Genomic DNA, 24,150 nt, shown 5'->3' with positions numbered 1-24,150 from the left:
TATTGCTCATTTACAACAACAGTTGCTTCAGGTAAGATAAAGATAAAGACTTTATATAACACAGAGAAAAACAGAGAAAACCCCAACAATTAGATGACACTTTACGAGCAAGCGAAAACTCCCCTTTATCAGGAAGAAACCTCCAGCAGAACCAGGCTCAGAGGAAGCAGCCGTCTGCCATGACTGGCTGGGGTTGAGGGTAGGAGGATAGGACCTGGAAGACAGCCAGAGATTAATAATAAGTAATGATTAAAATCCTGACATTTTATAAATCTAGAGCAGTCCAGCTTTTTTGACTTATACAGAAAACTGGCTGAAGTACTGACCTCGGTTCAAGGTAACATTCACTCCTCAGTCATTATAGAAGGAAACTCAGACAAGAAGTATAGCATCTCAGAGCTGTCACCAAGGTTATTGCGAGAAGATTTCAGGAGTTGACGGTGCAATTGTCACTCAGATTCGCAACGCAAATTGATGTGTGAGAACTGTAAAATGTATTAAAAGGCACAAATGCACAGAAAAAATGCAGACATAAATTTAGAAGATCACACAGCCAATTTTGGAATAAAGCATTGTTGATTTTCTTTCTGCATCGCAATCACACACTCTCTTCTTTTACTTCTTGATTGAACTTGTTGAATTTAACTCTGGGGGAACAGACGGGACCTCTGTTTCCATATCTTAAGCTTTTGGCTTTATTTTTTTTTATTTGACAGCAAATCCATTTGCTTGTACCCACGCTGTATTTGAGGTTGTGTACGTATGCAGTTTGCAGTATTTAACAAGAATAGTACAAAGTAAGCTCCTGCAGTGCAAACAGAATGAATGTGTATTTGGATTCAGACTCTGGCTTCAGCTCCTTTGAAGACTTTGTTCCCTCAGTCTATTACCTTTGATTGCTACTGTACAAAGCGGAGGGTTATGAATCTTGGAGCGTGTGTGCATGTGTTTGTGTGTGTTTGTGTGTGTGTAGGGGTTTGACAAAGGGGAGACAGTGTTGGGAAAGATTACATTACCAGGCGTGAAACAAGAAAAAAAACTGTAATGTGGAACATCAAAGTGACGCCACAGTGCCTTTGCGATATAGGGTTCCATATTATTAACCTCCAACCCTTGCTCTTGTCATTACGGCTTGTGACTCATTCGACAGGCCATTGGCTCACAGGCTGATGTCAATATTTCAACGTCCGTATGCATAATTTGACAGTTAAATGAGGGGAGCACTTTATTTTGAATGAGATAGAAGCTGTATGAAAATGTGAGCACAGAAAATGGAAGAGGAGGAGAGACAGTCCAGCTCACAGCAGCTACCCCCTGATGGAGCATAAATGAATAAACTGAGAAATGGGGGAAGGGAAGATAGGATCTTGTAAAAAATGTCTCAGTTTTTTTCTTTTTCACCCTCTAAGTTCATCTTAAGGACACATTTTATGTATCTGTGATAGGAGTAGTGTCTCTAAAGTTCCCCACTGGGCAAATACTTGATGCTATATGTTTGTCTACAGTAGGGTAGGGCTTTATTACACTATCTAGTTGCAAGTACTATTACAACCTAATTAATATTCTAAGCTTATGTGACAAAAACAGCCCCACTAGCTGCATTTATTAGAAAGAACAAAAAATTCCTTCTATTCCAAGGCCAGCTATTTAATGAAGAGTGGGCCAGAGGCTGAGATTCTAAGGAAGTTTCAAAGTTCACATCGATGTTAAATACTTGATGTGGTCTTAAAAGAGCGTTCCCTTTTGTCTTTATATTCCTTCCGATGAAGACAGAAGGTTTGTGCATGTGCCGGCTAAGACTCATTTACTTTTTATAGTTCTGTCCAATGGAGTTTGGAGGTTTTTTCATTTTTAATTGGAGATGCTGTTTTTGTTTTCTGTCTTCACTTTAACTCTTAAAGACTTTTAACTTTCTTTCACATTTTAATTCTAAGCCTTGTTTTTGCTTTCATACACTATATTGCCAAAAGTATTGCCTAGTCTGCCTTCACACACATATGAACTTGAGTGACATCCAATTCTCAACCTATAGTGTTTAATGTGACGGCAGACCATGCTTTGCACTATAACAGCTTCAACTCTTCCAAGAAGGCTTTCCACAAGGTTTAGGAGTGTGTTTATGGGATATTTTCTTTACCATTCTTAAGAAGCTTATTATTGGGGTCAGGCAATGATGTTGGATGAAAAGGCCTGGCTCACAGTCTCCACTCTAATTCTTCTCAAGGGTGTTCTATATGGTTGAGGTCAGGACCCTGTGCAGGCCAGTCAAGTTCTTCCACTCCAAACTTGCTCATCCATGTCTTTATGGACCTTGCAACAACCCCACACCATAATCCCTATTCACCAAACTTTACACTTGGCACAATGCAGTCAGACAAATACTGTTCTGGCAACCGTCAAACCCAGACTCGTCGATCTGAAGGCCACACTAAGTCTGGGGGTTTGTACTGATTGTTTATATGAGATATTCATAGAAGCAGTCTACCTAGGTGCTTGATTTTATACATCTGTGGCCATGGAAGTGATTATAACACCTGAATTCAATGATTTGGATGGAGGAGTGAATACTTTTGGCAATATAGTGTACTTTTCTCAAACCTTGTGTGCTACCCTATCAGGTTCCAAGCTCTTCACATCTATTGCTCTAGCAGACCCTTCAAACCCCTGCCCACATCTGCATGGGTATTCTGAAACACATCTTTTCTATGTGTTTTGGCCTTTGGTCCACACATTCATTGCATTTTAGGTGACTAAGAGTTTTCGAAAGGTTCCATCTTGGACAAAGAAAATGAAGATTTTCTCTTGAAATATCGAAACCAAATTAACTGATCTTCTTCATAGTATAATACAAAGCCAACAACACAAAGCAAAGGTGAAAATCAGCACGAAGACAGTGATTCTACTTCAGAAACATGAAGAGGTAGAAAACAGCGGCTGCAGCCTGACTGCTCATCAGTTTTTTAATTGTTGAAATTCAGGGCCTGGCTGCTGGGCTGAGGTAGGCATTTACTTAGTTTTAACATCACTCTGGGTTCCTGGCCAGCATCCTGTGTGTGCAGATGCTGTGTCAATCAGCAATATTCTTCACTCTCATTGGTAGTTGATACAGTGGCTCGCTTGTTGAGAATGTCACAGAATGTCATTCCCTTTCATGGTTACAGCAAATCAATTCCAGTGTGTATCCAGCTTCATTAGATCATCTGACAACTTCACATCAGAACCTTTTCTCTAGAATGTCACAATGAGATTTCCATTGTGTAGGAGGACCAGGCCTCAAGGGCTGGTGTCCTGCAGTATTTAGATGTGTCCTTGATCCAACAGCTGATTTAAATGGCTAAATCGCCTCCTCAACATGTCTTGACGTTTTCCAGACTGGTAATGAACTAATCATTTGATTCAGGTGTGTTGACCCCGGGTGATATCTAAAACCTGCAGGACACCGGCCCTTGAGGCCTGGAGTTCCCCACCCCTGTCCTACACCAAAGCAATAAAAGAGAAATAATATATTTCAAATACATTTCCTGTGTAGTAGCATGACTTTATACTTGGAGGACAGAACAGGTAGATTGTGAATAGGTAGACTTCTAAAAGGACAGTTATTGGTGTCATCAAATGTACAGCCTTTTGTTGCTCCCATCCCAATTTTTTTTTAAATGTGTTGCAACCATTGAATTAAAATTACTTTATCTTTTTCTTATTTCTTTATTTTTCAGGGTTCTATTGTAAATACAAACTAGAGTAACCATTGTCATTCTGAAATCATTTTATTTTGTTTTTATTTATATTTTGCAGTCTCCAAACTTTTTTGGAATTAGGGTTATATATTGAATTTTGGTTTAATAAGTAAAATGACTGTGAAACAGTACTGTTGCAGAATTTTCAACACTTTATTTATTTATTTATTGGACAAAGTCACTGCAAGTCTACGAAAAGCCACTAAATGAGTTAAGTTTGCAACAATGAGGTGAACTGAAGCATAATGATTAGTACAATACCATTTTTGCTGATATGGTGGCATTTAGCTGATGAGATTCTGTCACTAATAACACTTTTTCAGGATCAAGTCTAAAAAATGACATGTTTCATTTAAGTTATCACTGAAACTGTATGCACTATCAACAACCTTTTGATGCAAGTGTAAGACAAATAATTACTTTCTAAATTGCATTTCTGTCTGTTCATGTCAATTCAGGGAGCGAAAACTCTAAAATGCAAGCTCTATATGGAAAGTTTTGGCAGTACAACAGTTGCTGTCCTTCAGCTACAGCATGCTGGGAATTGTGAGCTGGGCAGACTGTGTGTGCCATTTTTATTAAACATGCACAATTTGTTAACTCTCACCAGAAGTTAAGTCTAGTTCTTAATCAGTCTTCCTATGTCAACAGAACACATTACCTCTCTGCTGACTCTGTACAGTGCAGTGCGTCAGCCACTTCTCTTTTTACAAATTCTGTCAGAAGAAAATCACAGTGGATGAAATCTTTGAGCTGCCTCTTCTAATCCTTGTCCAGTTTCTTGTGGTAGCCCTTCTGATAGCTACCGATCAGTAGTTCAAGCTTTGGCCCAGGAATTTTGTTTTGCTGTGCTGGTGCTGCCAGAAATTACCACCGCACTTTCCCCTTTTCCTGCTGATGCAGAGTTAGTGGCCAATGTAGAATCATCTCCACCCATTCTAGATTGGGCACCAGCACCGTATTAGTGTTTGATGGAGCTCTTTTAAACAATATTGATTAAAAATGACAAAATTATAATGTTACTGTGCATTTTTAAGTCAAAATTGAAATAGTTAAAAGTGAATTACGAATTATATTGCAATTGTTATTGCTTTTGTAAGTGTTATTGGCTCATGCACATACAAGTTGAGAACAGTTAAGTCCTTAATGACTGTATGAATTAATTGGGTTGCAGCAATAATTCATACCATTCGTCACACACCAAACTATATGTCATGGATCAGTTCTTTGACGTAAGAGTCTATTAATGAACTTCCCCAAGTTTGCAAGTTTGGCAGGAAATCCATGTGTTCACACTATTTTAGTTACCAAACGGTTTTATTACTAAGAAGTAGCTCATTAAGAAAATAGCTTTTCTGGGCTTGACTATACAACAGCTTCACTCCCACTCCCCTTCTATTTAAAAACTCTCTTTATTTTGTCACAAGTGATCACGTCGTCTGCAATGACTTCTGCATGCATCCAAGTGAAAAAAAAGGTTCTAAATTAAACTAACAAGACAAAATCAAAAGATGAGCTGAAGGTAAACTTTCCACTGATACTAAATATAACACATATATAATACATGCCCTGTGGTTCAAATTGATACTAAAGCAGGAAGAGCGCATCTATTTAACCCTCCTGCTGCCTCCCCAACCTTTTTTTCCCTCTTTCCTTCCATCTTCAATTAGGTATCCCACTATCTGTCTCTCCATCTTTTCGCTTCATTGGGTCTGCCATTCTATTAATCTTGCTAACAGATTGCCTCTATTAATTAGTCTACATCCCCCATCTTGCATGTAATATTCAGAGGTAATTGAGATATTAGGAAGATAAGGATATTTCTGCAGTCACAATCATTTTTAATTAGCCTAAAGATTAAAAGATAGACTCGTTTCCGCCTGGCTGACGTCCAGGCTGGCGGTGCAAGGTCTTTTCCTGTAAATTCTGCTGCAAATTTAATGTGTCAGTTTCCAAGATATATCTGTTCCATCATGCCTCATACTTCACGTTGTGGAGGTAATAATGCATCTAGGCCTCCAGACAAAACAAGTTTACAGCTTGTCATCTGTGGCATATGAGATTGAATATTGTGCCTCTCAAGCATGTATAACTTACTGAACACAAGTAAAGACGATAGTAAATTCTGTTACTGTAAATCAAATGCAGTGCCTTTTCATTTTAACGTGCATTATGTGGGTCTCACTGCAGCTTCAATTAGATAATGAAAGAAATGTCCATACAGCGTGTCTGCGGTTAATTGGAAGGTCCAGGGTGCACTAAACAGACAAGATTAACAGACAGGAGTAATTACTCTGTGTGTGTGTGTGTGTGTGTGTGTGTGTGTGTGTGTGTGTGTGTGTGTGTGTGTGTGTGTGCAAACATATTGGCTAAATGGAATTAAACACTAGGTGTGAAACAAAGAAAATTCATTTTCCCTGCTGACACGTGGAGTACATTTTGTCTGATCTCATCACAAATGTTGTAATTCTCAAGATACACAAAGGGCCCTATTCTTTCAAAATTACCAGAGCTGACCTCGACAGGATCCTTGTACTTCGTAGCTGTGAATAACTTTGCCTCTACAAACCCCGACCTGCCACTTCCTTTGCGAAAAGACCTCAGACGGTTTTAATGGCTTTGGTTTGTTCACTATTCCCTACAGACCAGTTACTCACTCTTAACATGTCAGAGCAGTGCCTATAGGGCGCACATAATGAAGAGAATAGAAAATTGAACATAAGACCCCAGAGCAGATCATTAAGCTGTTTCTATTATTGTACTCTGTATATAAGCAAAGCACTGTACTAGGCTTCGAGCCATCACTCCCAGTAGGATGCTCACGTTTCTATGGTTTAAGTGGTTCCCAGCGCTCACCAAGTATAAACACACCTTTTCTCACAGGGAAATGTTACTGGAAACAGGTTCACAGAGATGTTAAACCCTCTCTCTGCCTTACAACATTATTACTTTCCTTCCAATGTTCAAATCTTCCTGGGAGTTTCAGTTGCTTACAGCATTTCCATTACATACACTACTGCTTATTATGGTTGGCACAGCTGAAATTTTTTACCTGGTTCATTTTTACAAGAACACCTCCACAAGTTGCACTTTCTAAATGGCACAAAGCAGACTAAGATGAATATAGTAAAATCTAAGTTTAGCAGTCTAAGATAGCGCGTTAATTTAGCTCATGTCTGTGGCAAAGGCAGTAAAAACACAAGCACGAGAATAAAAAGAAAGCATGGTTCCAAATATCTATCGTAAACCAGTCATTAGAAGCCAAGCTTAATGATTATTACCCTATTATTAAGTACCATAAGTGTTATGTACTTAATTTGGGTGTGTAATTAAAAGGTAGAAAAACTGTGTACTGTAAGGAATTTTACTGAACCATGCAAACTCTCATTGAGGTTGGTTCACAATATGATCGGGATATTAATTAAAAAAAAAAACTTCACCCAGAGTAAAAATTCTGCCCAAATGATTTGGGGTAAATTAATGCGCACATTTTAAGAATACATCTATGATGTCACAAGCTCATTAATGTCTAAAATAAAGTCGTGACTCATTTGTACTTTCCCTGTTCACATTTGTGCAAAGAAGCAGACATTTGTGCTTCATTATTTCTGAAGTCATCACATTCTCATTTGTCTGGCCTGTAATGCTAATAAAAATAAAAGCAGAAGGTAGTCAAAAAGGTTTTTTCTTGGTTTTTTTGGTGGGTTTTTTTTTTTTTTTTTTGCATAAATGTCCACTAACTATATGCAAACAAATCCATACTATGGTGTTTAATTTCTAAAGAAAACAGTGCAGAGTTATAGTAATTGTAATAAAACTAATAACAACACATATGATATCAGAAAATGAACAACAACACTGTATTTTTATGGTCTGTTATATATGGTTATATTTTGTCTCTAAAATACTGTAAGTAATTTTAAGAGTCCTTTAAAATGCTCACAGTAAATTCTGACATTACATGGAAAACATGTATGAGATTATCGACCTTAAACACTGAGATAACTGTGATAGCTGAGCCAGCATGGTGAGGCTTGGATTTAAAAATTTAAATCTTCTGCTCCAGATTTGAAAGAAAAACTTACATTACTGGTTTTATTACCAGGTTTGATTTAGTCAATTAAAATAAAAATATACCTCAAATTAGGAATTTGTTAAGATTAGGGCGAAAATAAATCACTTTAGTAAATCAGATTCTTGTTTTTGAGTATTTGCACTTTTGATATTTAAAAAAGTCAGGAACCAATTCTGTTTTTTCTGCTGTGTCTGTCATCAATAAAACCATATCTAAGTAAGCTTTTGCTCTCAACATCATGTTAGAGCTTACTGAATATTTTTTTAAAAGTTTATTACTAAGTAAAATGCAGAAAACTCGCGCAAGAGCCTCAGGCCATTGTTTCCAAGTCTAGAGCCAAAATCCATGAGAAGATGTTCTGACAGAGAGGATCAACATATTTTAGGCTGCACTGTCATAATGAATCTGTCATTCTGAAGGAAAAACGATTTCTAAATTGAGATATTTGCATGCTCATGCATCTCAAACACACACAGTAAGGTTCACTGACATTTTATTCCGTCCTGCATTTTAATCATATTCATATTTGCATATGTTTGGGTGTGTATGTGTGTGTGTGTTTTTGTAGTCTCAGATGAAGATGAAGTCTGCGGGCGTTGTGGATGGAGGCTTGTTCACAGAGAGCTATTGTAACATCTGCAATGCCCAGCTCATCTCCGAGTCCCAGCGCACCGCTCACTATGAGGTGAGTCCATCTCCTCTGCTCAGTTTCTGAGGTATTTTCTCATATTATTCCAGAATAAACATGTGTTCAACAACTGAAGAAGACACAAAGGTTCTTATGCATAAAGCAAGCCAAAATGTTGCAACGTTTACTTCATTTTCAGGCAGATTCCTGCGTGGTACATTTTGCAAATGCCTTATTTGTACCAATTTCTGCTTGTGGCGTTCAAAATAGTGCTCATCCATTAAACATAGTATTAATGCAGCACTGTAATGCTAGTTACTTGCACAACAACAAATGTGCACACACAGTTTTTATTTTAATGTAGTATAGCTTTCAGCAGACTCTCTCAGAGTAATTTATTGGATGGCCATTCAGCCCTTGCATTATTTAACTAGAATCTAAATGTGTGTGTTTGTGCATGTGAATGTGTGCTTGCGTGAGTGTACTGCATTAAAGTTGTACTTAATTACAAGATACAATTGGGATTAACAAGCAGACTAATGAGGGTGAGGCCCTTATCTAGGCAGACTAAAGCAAGGGCAATGATGGTGTGTACGGTAGGTTTCTGCATAGATGTGCACCTACAGTACGTCATTCACTTGTCAGTAATCTATTTCTGTCCCTCCCAAGCCTGACAAAAACACACAGCCTTGAGTAGAGCAGATGAATAGGCAAGCTGAGTCATTGCATTTCATCAGTTCCAAAAGGTCTCTGTAGAGGTTAGCAGATCAAGGAGACAAGGAAACAAATCATTTGCAAGCAGGAATATTTTGAATGTTATATTCTAATCAGATTGAGGGCAAAGATGGGCAAATTTACTAGGAGCACATTTCAAAAACAAAAATAATTTCTCATTTCCGACCAAAGGAAAAAAAAATGTCAGAAGTCCCACAGTTGTTCTTCAAACATCCCTAAATGTCTCACTTAAATAATTCATGCATCCTCTTTTGAGTTGAGATAATTTATATGTATTAAATTGTTGAACTTCAGGTAGTTGCTTCAGCTTTGACTAATGAAAATGGACTTAACTAATAAACAAAATCCAGGTCAATATCAGGCTGTCTTTAGCCAATTAGGGGTGTTGCTGTTGGTCAATAGGACCATCAAATGCATTATGTTCCAGTGCTTTATCGAAGGTTAAAACCAAAGGCTGAACAAACCCAGGTGTGTGACCTGTCTGTCAACTATAAGCCCAGCATGTGCCCCTTTGTTTCAGTCACAGTCAGTTGTTCTGTCTGCTGCATCAATAAGTGAATTCCTCACCTTCTTGAGCGTCTATCCTGAGATGCTCATTTCCTTCAGCCCTTCCTTTAATTTATAGCAACTCTATCGTGACACACGTAACACGTCTGTTCTCAGTCTTCACCCTCTGCTGCAATGCCAAAATATCAAAGTGCCCTCCACTCTTGTACAGGTACTTCTACTTTATCTTCCCAGGGCCTGTCAGTTCAACAACATAAACATAGCGATTAACACATGACCAGATGACCAGGTCTGGTCTCAGACTAGTAATGTCAGTTTCACTTGGTAAGAATCTGGCACATCAATCAGTATTGACCTTCCTTTACTTAAGTTGCCAGTGTTTGAGTGCTTTAGGTTTTAGCACCTTGTATGAAAGGTTTTAACTTTTAGCTTTGTGTGTTAGGGCATTGAGGGCCATTGCACTAGCTCTTCTTTTATCTTCAGTTTCATTTGTCACACACTTAAGCATTTGATTGTAAAGGTTATAAGAAAGATATATTTAAGCACTTCATTAAGTCCCTTTAAGTAAGCCTCTTTTTTAGGGGTGGGTTTTTATAATCGATTCATCGATTAAAATCGATTCCGGCTTGGATAACGTAAAATCGATTCATTAAAATCCTGAATCGATTTTTTTAATATAAATTTATTTTGCCCGAAATGCCAGAATCTCTGGTGACATCTCACAAAATTTCAAGAACCACCGAACAGTTAAGACAGTAAATGAGAGCAGGTACACGGATTCTGCACATAGACTTAAATACACAGCGCGACCCGCGGATCAGAATCAGTGAGATGTCGCCTTTCTCACCCGACGGCAAGGACACGGTCGGGGCTGAAAGCCGACAGCTTGCTGATTCTGATGTGTCGGCGGGTCCAAGCTTTGTGTTCACGCCCTTTATGCGCCGATTCTAAAGCTGTTAGTTTGATCTCTCTCCAAACAATATTGACCGAACCAGCAGCAGAAGAAGATCCAAACGCTTCACATAAACATCGTCATGTATTCACTCTGACTTTTACTGTTTTGCTTCCACCGCGATGCACAGCTCTCTCTCTCTCTCTCTCTCCCTCCCTCTCTCTCACTCTATCTCTGTACTTCAAGAACAGTTTCCCTTTCTTCATTATTCGCTTGCTTGTTACGCACAAGTCTACTGTTGTTTACAGCGCTGTCAGCCGCTGTTTTTTTTCCCTTTTACATTCTTCCGAAAAGAAAACCTCATTTCTGCTGTTCAATACTGAACAAATTTAAACTTTTTAAAATTATTCAAAATGCAAAACGCTTAACTGTGTCTCTAATAAAACCGCTGTAACTTCAGAGGTAATGTTCATATGTTGATTAATGGTTTTCTTTCGTTTTTGATGTACTGCAGAATATTTTTATAAAATCCCAGGCCAGGAAAATCACCTTCATGTTTTTCTGTGTTTTATCTTCAGCTACTTTGACACAAAGGTATCTGCTGTGACGCTCACACCTTTGATAAAGTCTTGCGTGTGTCAGCTTCCTTTTTATTGATACAAAAATATGTAAATGTACTGATCTGAATTATAATATTTCTGACTGTCAAAATATCCCAGATTTAAATTGAATCGAATCGAATTAAATCGAATTAAATCGAATCGTGGATCGAATCGATTCGGGACCTTGTGAATCGGAATTGAATCGATTCTAGAAATCAGTGACGATACCCAGCCCTACTCTTTTTCTCAGTTCCCCTTCCACTTTTTTTCACATTGCAGTGTCTTTTGCATGTCTGACTACTTTTTTTTGACCACATGCTCCTCCATCACCAGCACCAGCCATCATGGTCTTTTTCTTGGTTTCATTCTTTTTCATAGCCTTTTCCCCTCCGCTTTGTGTGTGGCAGAGGGGAAATTTCCATCAGCTGCCACTGACACTGACAAGTATGTCCTTTTTATTGGATTTGAATAGAGACAACTCTAGCATTATCTTGGCACATTTTTATTCTTCCGTAGCATAAGACAGTGTATGTGTGATGGCTTTATTCACTGTTTGATGAGACACTTCTCTAATTGTGAGCCAATCAATACTGCTTTCCATTTTGAGATGTCCTACATGTGATTCAAAACACTTTTCAAAGATTCACAGATTCAAGATTCTTTTGCTTACACATATACAGTGTTGGGCAATTTACTTTGAAAAAGTAATTAATTGGCTTCCAAATTTCATCAAAATATATTAACTTATTTTTCAGAAAGTACGTAATCCTTTCCATTTCCATACACTGTGTCAAGGAGTTTATCCAAGCGCCAATAGCAGGAGGAACTGATGTTTTCCAATTTATTGCAATCATACGTTTTGCCTGTAATGTACAATAATCCATAAACTTAATTTGATAGGTTGTTAATTTAATATTTTTAGGATACACTTGTAGTAGCATCATTTCTACATCCAAAGTGATCTTTTTATTTAAAATTTGGTTTATTTTGTTCATCACCTCCTGCCAAAAGGCACAAACAATTCTACATTCCCATATACAATGAAAAAATGTTCCACGGGCTTCTCCACATTTAAAACATGTATCTGGTATTCTATTATTATATTTATTCAGTTTCACCGGTGTTACATATGTTTGCATGATCCAATTGTATTGTAGTAATTTTAAGTTACTGTTAATCGATTGTTTTTGTGCTTTTAAGCAAATTAACTTCCATGTCTCCTCAGAAATATTAATATTTAGGTCCTTTCTCCAAGCTTCCAACTTAGAAACTGATGTTTCTGAAGAGGCAGAAACAATCCAATTATAAAATGTTGAAATTAAGCCTTTATTACCACCTTTTTTCACCATAAACTCCTCTAGCTTACTTAACTGGGGAAAATTAAGGGATTTATTTTGCATAGATGAAATAAAGCTTCTAATTTGTAAATACTTAAAAAAGTGTTTTTGGGGGATTTGAAATTTTGAGACTAAATCCTCAAATGAGACCATTACTCCATCACAAAACAGATCACCCACTTTCTTAACACCTTTTACTGCCCAATCCTGAAACCCTGCATCCAACTTTCCTGGTACAAATAAGGCATTTCCCCAGATGGGGCTAAACTGAGAGAGATTGTTCTTAATATTCATCATTTCTTTTATTGTAAACCAGACTTCAATCATGTTTTGAACTATAGGATTATTTGTTTCTTTCTTTAACTGTTTGGATTTCGCAGAATATAAGTACAAATTTAATGGCATTTTAAGAGCATTTGCTTCCATCCCCACCCATGACGGGGTATTTTGGGATGAAAAATAAAATCTTATTGTCCTTAATTGAATAGCCAAATAGTACCAGTAAAAGTTGGGGCATTTCAACCCCCCTGTATCAAAGGGAAGGTACAACAAAGACAAACGAATACGAGGCTGCTTCTTGTTCCAGATAAACTCTCTGATTAGTGATGTTAATTTAGTAAATAATCCAGCAGGAGGAGCCAGTGGGACATTTTGAAACATATACAACAGTCTAGGTAATACATTCATTTTAAGAACACTTATCCTTCCAATAATAGTTAGTGGTAGACTTATCCAACGCTCCAAATCTTTGGAAATTTTCTGTAGTATTATATTATAGTTAAGTACCACCACATCTTTTAATGAAGGAACTATTTTAATACCTAGATAGATGAATTCAGAGTTAACAGTAAAGCCAGATACATTCTGATTTACGTTTTGATTGTACCCTTGATTAAGTAACATTAATGATGATTTTGTTACATTAACTTTATACCCTGAGAAAACCCCAAACTGATCTAATAAATCCTTTACAGTGGGCACAGAATTTTTTAATTGCTTTAAAAATATTATGATATCATCAGCAAATAAAGCAATTCTATGTTCCTTTCTACCAATCCTAACACCTTGTATCTGTCCACTGTTTCTAACAGCTATTGCCAGAGGTTCAATAGCTAAAAGGAATAAAAGTGGAGATAAGGGTGAACCCTGCGGGCACCCTCTTTTAATATCAAATTGTTCAGAGATTATCTCATTTGTCTTAACCTGAGCCACAGAGTGACAATGTAATAGCTTGATCCAATGCAGAAATACCTTTCCAAACCCAAATCTAACAATGACATCAAAAAGATATGACCGCTCAATTCTATCAAAAGCCTTCTCCGCGTCAAGCGAAAGAATGGCTGTATCGTCCTGCTCACTTTGATTATGAAGAATGTTTAAAACTCGTCTTACATTATGAAAACCCTGTCTATGTTTAACAAATCCATTTTGATCATCCCCTATAATAACTGGAAGAATACTTTCTAATCTTTTAGCAAAAATTTTACAAATAATTTTAGTGTCTGTATTGATTAAGCTTATAGGACGCATATTTTCACACTTATTATTTAGTTTTCCAGGTTTAGGAAGCAGTATTATCAGGGACTTCCTTAATGAGTCAGTAAGATTGCCATTATTAAAACATTCTATATACATATCTAAGAGGGGCTGTGCTAATTTATCTTTAAAATATTTGTAAAGGTCAATTGGCAATCCATCTGGACCAGCTGTTTTGCCAGCATTTAAGGAGTTTATTGCATCTATAATTTCATGTATACTAATTTGCCTATCAACATTTACTTTGTCTTTTTCTGAAATTTTTGGTATTTCAAGTTTATCTAGAAATAAAGATTGCATTCTAGTTACATTATTGAGTTCAGAGTTATATAGCGTTTCATAAAATCTTTTAAATGCATTATTTATCTCTAATGGGTCTACTATAGTATTACCATTTGAATTTTCTAATTTTGTAATTGCCTTTTCAGATTCCATTAAATTTGGAAGCCATTTAAAAAAAATTTAAAAGTAGTAAATATAGAACAACTTATGTAGGAGAGTGGAGTAGGAGGAAATTGTTTAGCATGTGCATGCTATTTTTTATTGTTTATTCCTATTGATTATATTTTCTTATTTCTTTTTTTTTTGTTTTTTTTTCTTGAATTATGTATAAATGCCACATATGGTACAATTGTATATATATTTCATGTGAGCTTGTTCTTTTTTTTCTTTGTTCGGAAGAGAGCAGAGTGGGAGGTGAGGGTGGGGGAAAAGGGTTTCTATTACAACAGCATATTATTGGAAACTACCTTTGTATGTTGTTGGAAAAGAAAAAGTAATTAATTATAGTTACTAGTTACTTCTTCAAAAAAGTAACTGAGTTAGTAACTGAGTTACAAGATTCTAAAAGTAATTAATTACTTGAAAAGTAACTATTACTTTACTTTAAAAAAAAGAATGTTTAACCCTCCTGGCTCCAGGGTATAATTGGCCATTTTTAACCATTTTTGATTTTCCCTCCACATTTTACCTCTAAAAACTATTTACTTTGCCTTGTTTGGTATCATTCTTTTCAGCACAACCTCATGTTTCTGAATTTACAGTTATGTTTTCATTTTGACATACTGCCTTAACACAATTGATCTGAAATCAGACAAAAAACATAAAATCCGAGTAGTAAAAGTTATAGTTTTTTAACAATCACAAACATGTTTATTGAATCATAACTTTAAATGCAAATATAAATTTTACAATTTTAAAATCATATGCACAAGTTTTGCAAACAACAAAGTTATTTGCAGCTATTTACCTTTTACCCTCTTTTTTTATAACCATTTCAAACTATTTATTTAACAATCAGGTGTTCTGCATTCAATGTGTACGTACTCACTCTCTCTCTCTTTCTCTCTCCCTCTCTCTCGCCATCACTCATAAAACTTCCCCCTCTTCCTAAACAACCAAATGTCATGTTGCCATATCATTTTTGATTGGTCGACATGGTGCATTTTTCCACCAACATGAGAAACTAAGTTTTTTTGTTTTGTTTTTTTATTTTTTGCTCATAAGGAGAGAGCGCTTGCTAGCGCTGTCCTTAGATGTTAGACGAGACGAAACTGTTGAGGAAAAAACGCCGCATTTATATTGTTTATCATCTACACCACGTGGCCTATCAACACAATTTAAAAAACTGGTATATATCACCTTGTTGCCTTGTCATCTTGAAGTGGTCATGTGATTGGCTTACCGCGACTACTTTAATCTTCCTCAGTCAAACAGCAGCACTCATGCGATTGTTTTGCCCCCTGAGCTCCAGGTGTTGTGCCAAAAAGTGATCGTGATTATCTACCGCGGGAGCACGCACAGCTGCTTAAAGCTGTAGCGCCCAGATTACTTACGTAGACAGCTACTTCCGTGCAACTGATATAAGATGCGGTAAGCTGAAGACAGCTTCAACCTTCTGTTTGTTGAAAAAAAGTAACGCGACCGCATTTTCTTGTTAGTAACGGTAACGGCGTTGTAACGCTAGGAATCATAATTAGTTAGATTACTCGTTACTGAAAAAAGTAACGCCGCTAGTAACATATGCCATGCCTAACATTGCAAGTTCTACCATGGAATGGCCAAAGCATCTCTGACATATCAGGACATGAATATAAGACCTGGGAATGTCCTTTGCTGTCTGGCACTGGCACAGTTAGTTGCAGAATGGGCCTCCATCGATTAGGCTTGTTCAGGCACATCACAAGTGTTCTCAGCCCAGATTAGGATCTGTGGAGTTTGGAAGCTGGATCAACATCTGGGGCTTATCATCTTCCATAAACCATTCCAATTAGTTTTTCCAGAGTGGTAGGAAGGTTTTTAAGTGTTCTGGTGGCACAGTGCTTCTCTGCAACTATGTTTACTTTAGTGGTTTCAACCTTGGGGCTGATTTCTGCCCATGTCACTCCTGGCCATAACACAGCTCTAAATGCCTTTGTGAGAGACATTTTTATGTAGCTGTCTCCAGCCCTGTCTATCTCCTCCAACTTGATTTTACACTCAGAGAAACAGGGGAAGACAACACAGAGAGACATGGATAGTCCATTAGAGAAGGGCGAGCACGGAGGGTCAGTGCAGGGTAACCATGGTGCCATGAGGTCCTGCTTTTAGCCCATATCCCAAAGCCATCAACTACATGACCATTTATACACCTATGAACACAAGACACACACACAGGCACTGACAAAATTCATCAACAGTAGTCTGACAAGTGAAGAGACGTGAGTTCGTGGTCGGGTTCTTTTCCTCAGGGCCAAGAATCCAATCAAAGCACTGGAGCATCAACTACAATGCCTTGTCATTTACTTTCATATCATATGGATATGATGTCATATAGAAAGGTTTGGCAGATAAAAGCATTTGACAAATATTTTTTGCTTTGATCTAATCACATTAATCTCTCATTAATCCAAAAATTCCCCATTTTTTGTTCTTGACGCATTTCATTATCACCGTCTTTACTTGTGTGCCTGCACTTGGTTGAACAATCTGTGTTTGCTGCATATGGAGTAGGAAAGGTGTAATCTTTCTGATCGTGCCAACACTGAAAAAATAATGGCAGCCCTAGAATTTATAGATAATGATATACGTTATATAGTAGGAAGGAATGAAAGCCAGAGTATGGCAGTAAAATTATGTGTATGGAGGAAGATAGCAGTGTCAACCAAGATAGCATTGTCAAAACACATACACACTCTGTAATCTTTACCCTGCAGTGTTTCGGGGGATTTTCATTGTCCCGCATTAAAGTGACAGTTAGCAGCTTCAAGGACGGCTCGCTGTCCTTTCATGTAAACACCACTCTGGCTTATTATAGCTTATATTGGTTATACCCTTAAGTACAGTAATAAATGCAGACAAAGAAACACAAGCTTAGGTGTAGCGAGAATAACATATTAGTAACCAGAACAAAATAGTCAAGCGCAGCAGTAAAATCTACAGTCAATTAAGAGGTGAGTCTCAGATAATGATGGGGAGCGTGTGTGCTGCATATTCCTGCAAATTTCCACAGCAAAAGCCTTGAAATGAAAGGTTTCTTTCAACTGAAATGGCTTTTACTGTCATTTGAAATGGTTACATGACAAGCATATTTTGAATTATAACCTCCTCGTGGCTGAACATTGGCTAAAATGTCATACGTATCATGTAATAAATTGTTTTTCTAGGGTTGTTAAATACCTGTTTACAGTTTCTTTGCTCTTGTTGTGTTTATTCGTGTTTATGCTAGTGAAGCTTTGACAGCAGGAGTGCAGTACGTAGCTTGATTGATTACTGTCCTTGTGTTAGCACAGTTGGATTTGTGTAAACTAATTCACTGCTTATTGAAAAAAATACAAGTAAATGAAATAAAAAAGTAAAAGAACCTTCGATGAATAGTGTTTTAGGAGAGAATGATTGCCTCCTACAGTATTTTATATTCAGGTTAACACAATAAAGTAAGAAGAGCAAATTGAATTGTTTTGGAGTGCGCCTTGTTTAGAGCAGAACAGAAGGAAATACAAGAAAAATGAACGCTGCAAGCAGCAGTGATCATGTCCTTGCACCATGGTGCATGTTGGGTTTATAGACAATACAGATGGACATAGGCATTTCAAGATGGTATGTTTGAAGCAGGGATTTCGGAGTGCCCCTTGTGTAGCGCTGGAACCCAGTCACGATGTGTTTCATCCATTTCATAGGCTGGTTTGCCTGCAATAATGCCAAATAATTAGCAACTCTATAAATAGAACGTAGTTCTGCAAAATCACTCATTAGGATGCTTGTTCTAATTTGCTATGACCTCAGAGTGCATCGAAAATAAAACTAATAGGCTATAAAGAGTGATATAAACTTGTTTAGAACTTACCTGAATGAAAACGTCTGGAGCACCAACAGATATTTGGAGATGGAAGAGAACTGGATATCAGCTCGTCTCACAGCTGCTATCCAGACTAGACGCCTTCTTTTGGTAACATCTGATACAAGAGCTGCCTCATGTTGCTTCCAGGTGGGGAAAGAATGAAAAGATAAAGCATTTTCAAGCTTATTCCCTTACCAGTCGTGCGATCTAACATTGCAACCGACCGCACAGCAAGTGCGAACACGGGATGTCAAAAAACGTCTAGAAACTAACTCCTCACAGCGCTTCGTTACTACGTTATTACCCTGACACTGCTCGCTGCACTACATAGATAAATGGAAAATGTTTTGCCGTTTTGTGGCGTTAGCTTCAGCCTCTTCACTCCTTTTTGTGCATCCCGCGCTTAGCTGCTGCTTCTTCAACAAATTTTGGGGGGTGGCCAGTACCCACCACCCACTTAGTAATGCCCCTGGTTGGTCTGTTGGTCAACATGGCCACAACCCTAACTCCATAGGTCAGGTGGATGACATATAAATAAAATTTGCACCACTTAGAGTTTTTAGGATGTTGAATCATGTAGGATCATGTTGCTGTATATCATGTGTTGAATAAACAATGCAAATCCTTACTACATGGTGTCTGTTGCACAAGATTGATTTACCTTTGCCCTGAGAGACTATGACAGTGACTCAGTATCAACATTTAGATATCTCCAGACCAGGTCTCTAGACACGGTTAATTTCCTTGTGCTTATGCTTGACATTAACCATGTCCACAAAACAGAAAAGCTTAGTATCGCCAAGAAGTTTTTAATTACATCTGAGGTTACCAGGTTTCATGAATTTTCCCACCCACTGTGACCCACTTTTCTTTTCTTTTTTTATATCCATCATTAGGGTCTGAAAGTTCTTCTGAACACATTTGTCATGCAAATCGTGTAATGGACATGTCGGCCTACAGTGTCCATTTCATGCTTTGCCTCTCCAAAACATGAAATGTACACACATGCAGAAGTTGCAGTAAGATGTGGTAACAGCAGAGAGAGAGATTTTATTTCAAGCCAAGATGAAAATAATCACGGAAAAGCATTTAAACAGACATTATTAACACATTTACATGTAAATATATATTAGCTGTCTAGCTTAACCGTGTCTGGTGATTAAGGACCCTGGAATGTACTTCATACGTATTTTCCCTCACTATCGCCCTCTGCTGGTCATGCAACTTCTGCATGTGTCAATTTTATGTTTTCAAGAGGCAAAGCATGAAATGGCCACAGTGGACTGGCTTGTCTAGTACACACGATACTGGGTTGCAATTGAGGTGGATATGGATAGCCTGTCAAAAGGAGTATATCAAAGTATAAAGCTTGTCATTTCATGTTGCCACACGGTGGAGTTGTACCTATCGCTAAATATTAGCATATGATTTCTCCTCTCCGATATAAAAGTCTTTCCTCACTTCCAACATTTAGCACTTTACAGCGTTCAATGTGTGCAGATCAAGCAAAGAGTCTTCAGTCCTCTACCACTAACACACTTCTCCACATCTTAGTCAGGGATCCACAAAGCTAAGGCAGGCCCAGTCCATTAGTCACCTGGCCAGGAGCAAAATGTTTACTAGCATCATCAGCTGCAAGAAAGCTAAAAGCTTGCAGGGAGTTGCTAAGATAGAGTGACAGTCATTGATTTTTTTCCACTTGGCACAGTTGATTAAAAAAAAAAACTCACTTCCTAGTTGACCCTCTGTTTCTCTCTTTCTCTCTCTGCCAGAGCAAGAAACATGCCAACAAGGTACGTCTGTTCTACATGCTTCATCCTGAAGATGGAGGACCACCTTCCAAAAGACTGAGGCCAGATAATCCAGTATGCTTCCACTCACTGTTTGCATGTGTGTGTGTGTGTGTGTGTGTGTGTGTGTGTGTGTGTGTGTGTGTGTGTGTGTGTGTCTACCTCTGTGCAAATATATAAAATATAAACCTAAAATGTATATTATCACTCCAAACTTTTTACATGTATGTCAAAATGTATTAAATATTTACTGATGAACTAAATAAATCGAAATAATTTTCTGCATTGCAGTTAAATGGAAACTCTAGTATGAATAAAGGCATTTATTTTGAATGTCTTTTATCACATGTGTATGACAAAAACCTAAGTTTTTGATTAGCTTTAGTCTAATCCTTTGCAAGGCTCGTCCACTTTCATCCTTAACCATTGTGTCCAAGCGCTCATGGGAATATTTGATCTCTTGTATGCAGTTGTGGGCTATAATTCTCCCAAGAGAGGTTATGCCTGCTTCTGGTCACATTTAGTGAAGGCAAACAGCGCCAAGCAGCTCTGTATCTGACTATTGCAGGCCATAGCAAAAGAGGTCAGTGCATTACCAATGTTTGTGTGTCTGTCCGTGTGCATGTGCAGTCGGAAAGCCATTGTGTCCCTGTTTCTAGAGCCCCATTCTGTAACTGTGGCAAATGCTGAGATGGCATTTGTACCCTACATTGAATTGTTGGGCTTCAAACATTAAGTATAACTGCTATTTTGGTAATGATTAATTTGTGTGTGTGTGCGTGTGTGTGTGTGTGTGTGTGTGTGTGTGTGTGTGTGTGTGTGTGTGTGTGTGTGTGTGTGTGTGTGTGTGTGTGTGTAATTGACTATTGTGTAAAGGAAGATTTACAATATTACATTGTGTGTCCCAATTATCTGGCTCGTCCCATGTGGCGTAAAATATACACTCACACACTAAAATCACATACCGTGCACACTGTGAGGACACAGCTGGTGGAAAAATAAAGGTTTTAAAACTAACTGACAAATCTAGCAATTCCAGAGAGAGAGAGAGGGAGAGGTGAAGAGGGTGAAAGTCTCTAAAGTTTTCAGAAAATAAATCCAGCGAGACTAAAACATAAAAACAGACCTGGATTAACAGTTTCAAGCCCTAGAGCTTGAGCAACCAAGTGGTGGTGTTTAAACTATGCTTCTCGACAGACTTACGTTATTTGGTCCATGGACTGGTTTGTTCCCCCACTGTTTACCTTCACATGAGCCATGATCATTTTTCCTTTATCCTTCTATGCAGTCTTTCTTTTCCCAATGATTGCATACGTTTAAATTTTAAGAAGCATTCTTTTAGATCAAATGTAGATCAGTAGATCAATCCAAAACTATGAGATTTCAAATACACTCTTTAGGATCTGTTATCTAAACTGTCAGAAGGTTGAAGAAGTTTATAGGCAAAAGACTAGAACAAAGATAAAGGCCAGCTCCTGTTTATTTTTTTTATAAATATTGCCTACTTTCTACACACGTGTCACAAATAGCTGTATGACAATATTTTGAAAAGGAAAGTGAAATTAAGAAAAACTAACTATGATTTGGTTTGTAATGAAGGATGAAAGACCGAGCAGCGACGGTGACTGAGCAGCGACTCCGTGGCAACCACCGGTCTCTAGGGAATGGCAAGTGGTTGCTAGAGATTGCTGACTGTTGTTTAGTAAAATCGGTTTCACTAAGCTTGCTGCACACGCAAAAAAAACCTCCCTGTGATTGCTTTTGTTACTTGCCGATTTGCATTAGTAGACTCCAGCTTGTCTGCAAATACTTGCCAAATACTGGTGCACTAGTGAAACGGAAAAGTAGAAAGCAAACTGGAACCACAAGGAGGTTTTGGGTGCAGCTCCAAATACTTCTTTGTGATCAATTTTACCTAGAGACTGTCAATTTGACTCACAAACCAGTCAAGGATAGTACATTTTCCCCTAGTGGCCTGTGGTTTTAAGAGGGTCATTAGTTAGTCTCTAGGACTGTGTGACCTCGGCCTCGCTCAACCAATGGAACCATAGTTCACAACAAAAGTTGTAAAAAGGTAACGCATAACACTGCAAACACGCATAATATAATATGTCAAAGGCTTATGGGTACACACACACACACACAAACACACACACATACTGTGGATGTATTCACACCTGCGTCTCCATCTGTCTCTCTAAAAACCAAATAAGACATGACTCAGCCCACTGTGGATTTCACCTCATATTGGACACTAAACACACATAAATAGGCTGTGTGCACAAAGACACACACATCCCACATCTGCTATATTGTAACCTACTGTGAGTGCCACAGCTAGCACTTTGTTCATAACCTTTCATGCAGAGATGTGACATTGATTATTTGACAAGGCGGGAAAACTGATGTAAGATGAGCAGAGATTAATTTCATTTCCCGAGGTGAAACTGTCAGCATTCAATTCGGAATAAACTTTTCTTCTTTCATCTCTTTCATCTTTCTTTCTCCCAGGGGAAGCGTTGCACGTCTTTTCTCTAGACTTCATCCCAATGTTTTTTCCCTCCTGTTTTGTGCTGATTGACATGGTGCAGTCCAATGGGAACTGCAGAAAATGCTTTCCCCCCCCTTTTTTTTTTTTGCAGAGTGATTGAAATGTCAGTGTAAAATGCCATGCTTTAAGGTTTTTGTGCTTGTGTGTACAGGTGAAAGTTTTTGTCACAGAACAAACAGAGAAAGTAGGTCGTCAAGGTGCTCTCAGATGAAAGAGGAGACATGATCCATTTTTCTGCCCTATTCTCCACCCAGTTCTCTCTCTCCATCTGTGCAGTTTTTCACTTGCGCAAAGGGCAAGACAGACCTTTTATTCTCCTCTACTGCTGTATTTTCACTGTGACTACTTCTAATTTACACTTTCAGAGCATCCTCGAGCTCTAAATGAGAGCTCTGTTTCCCTGAGCTGCTCCACGAGTATATTTAGCAATGTTTCCCACAGCGCCCCAACACAGAACAGTGGGGAGAAATGAGGAGGAGCAGAAAAAAGAAAAACAGAAGGAGAGGAAGATAAACACAGCTAATTAGGAATCTATTGTTAGGTGAGTGAGCAGATTGAAGCCACCCAAACAAAAATGAAAAAGAAAAAACAAAATCTGCGATACAGACGTCACTGTCAGGCAGCGGACAAACAGGCATACGTGCGGCATGTGCGAACAAAAAACACACACAACAATTAGGTTGCATCCAAATCGGTCTCAACAGATGCGCGAGGTGCGACAGGTAGAGACAGTGAGGTGTGGAAAACAGAGAGAAACACAGTAATGAGCGATGGCAGAGATTTAGAAATCAAAAACGAAGAAAGCGAAAAGGTGACGACTTTCTGCACGATGGAGGAAAAACAGTGAGTCAGAGATGCTATTTAGTGTTTGAAGTGGTTTGGTAGAGTGGCAGCTGTAATGAGCTGACAATTATTCATATGTCAGTCACCCACACATGCTTCAGATTGTTTAAAACATTCCCCGCACTGTCACTAAATCCCTGGTGTAACATCTTTGATTTTTTCGAGTAGATGCTTCTTTGTGTTTCAGTTCCATCTCTGTCGACTGCTTCACTTTTTAGTGCTTGTTGTGACGGGTTAGACTGCTGCAGACTGCCACAGAGAAACAGCTCAGGCTTTTTGTCCTGAGTCAAAAACTGGAAAAACAAAAACCACAAAACACACAAGGATGGGACATCAGCCTATTGCAGTTTATCTTCCTCCTTCTGGTACAACAAGATCTTAGTAGAACAAGAGCTCAACACCACTGCCCAAGGAAGGAAAAGGAAAAGGGAGTATGTGAGGGGGAAGTGGAAAAGCAGAACAATGGGACAAATAGCGAAGGAGATGAGAGGAGGCACAAAAACTGAGAGGCAGTGGGGAAGATATGGTAATGAGGAAGGAGGGGAAATGTAGGCAAGAAGGAAAGATGGAGTAAGAGAAAAAAGTTTCCTAGAGAAGAGAAG

The 24,150-nt window shown here is 38.2% G+C and overlaps 1 protein-coding gene across 2 annotated transcripts in view; it reads left to right on the top strand.

Moving 5' to 3' along the window:
- LOC146695500 (zinc finger matrin-type protein 4) overlaps positions 1-24,150 on the top strand; it is a 76,001-nt gene that overhangs the window by 8,627 nt on the left and 43,224 nt on the right. Inside the window, exons 2-3 of one of the 2 annotated variants that reach the window (XM_085477721.1) lie at positions 8,378-8,494; positions 20,137-20,229. In XM_085477721.1, coding sequence (XP_085333847.1) covers positions 8,384-8,494; positions 20,137-20,229 — 204 coding nt within the window. In that variant the 5' untranslated portion in view covers positions 8,378-8,383. The remainder of the gene's footprint in view (positions 1-8,377; positions 8,495-20,136; positions 20,230-24,150) is intronic. The other variant, XM_085477722.1, reaches the window with a different exon arrangement.

This window comes from Copadichromis virginalis, linkage group LG13 (assembly GCF_057382275.1).
Source record: "Copadichromis virginalis isolate Kocher_CV1m ecotype Utaka linkage group LG13, C_Virginalis_male_GT1.1, whole genome shotgun sequence".
Classification (NCBI taxonomy): Eukaryota; Metazoa; Chordata; class Actinopteri; order Cichliformes; family Cichlidae; genus Copadichromis; species Copadichromis virginalis.
The sequence above is the reverse complement of the archived record's forward strand: the minus strand, read 5'-3'. Positions and strand labels throughout refer to the sequence as shown.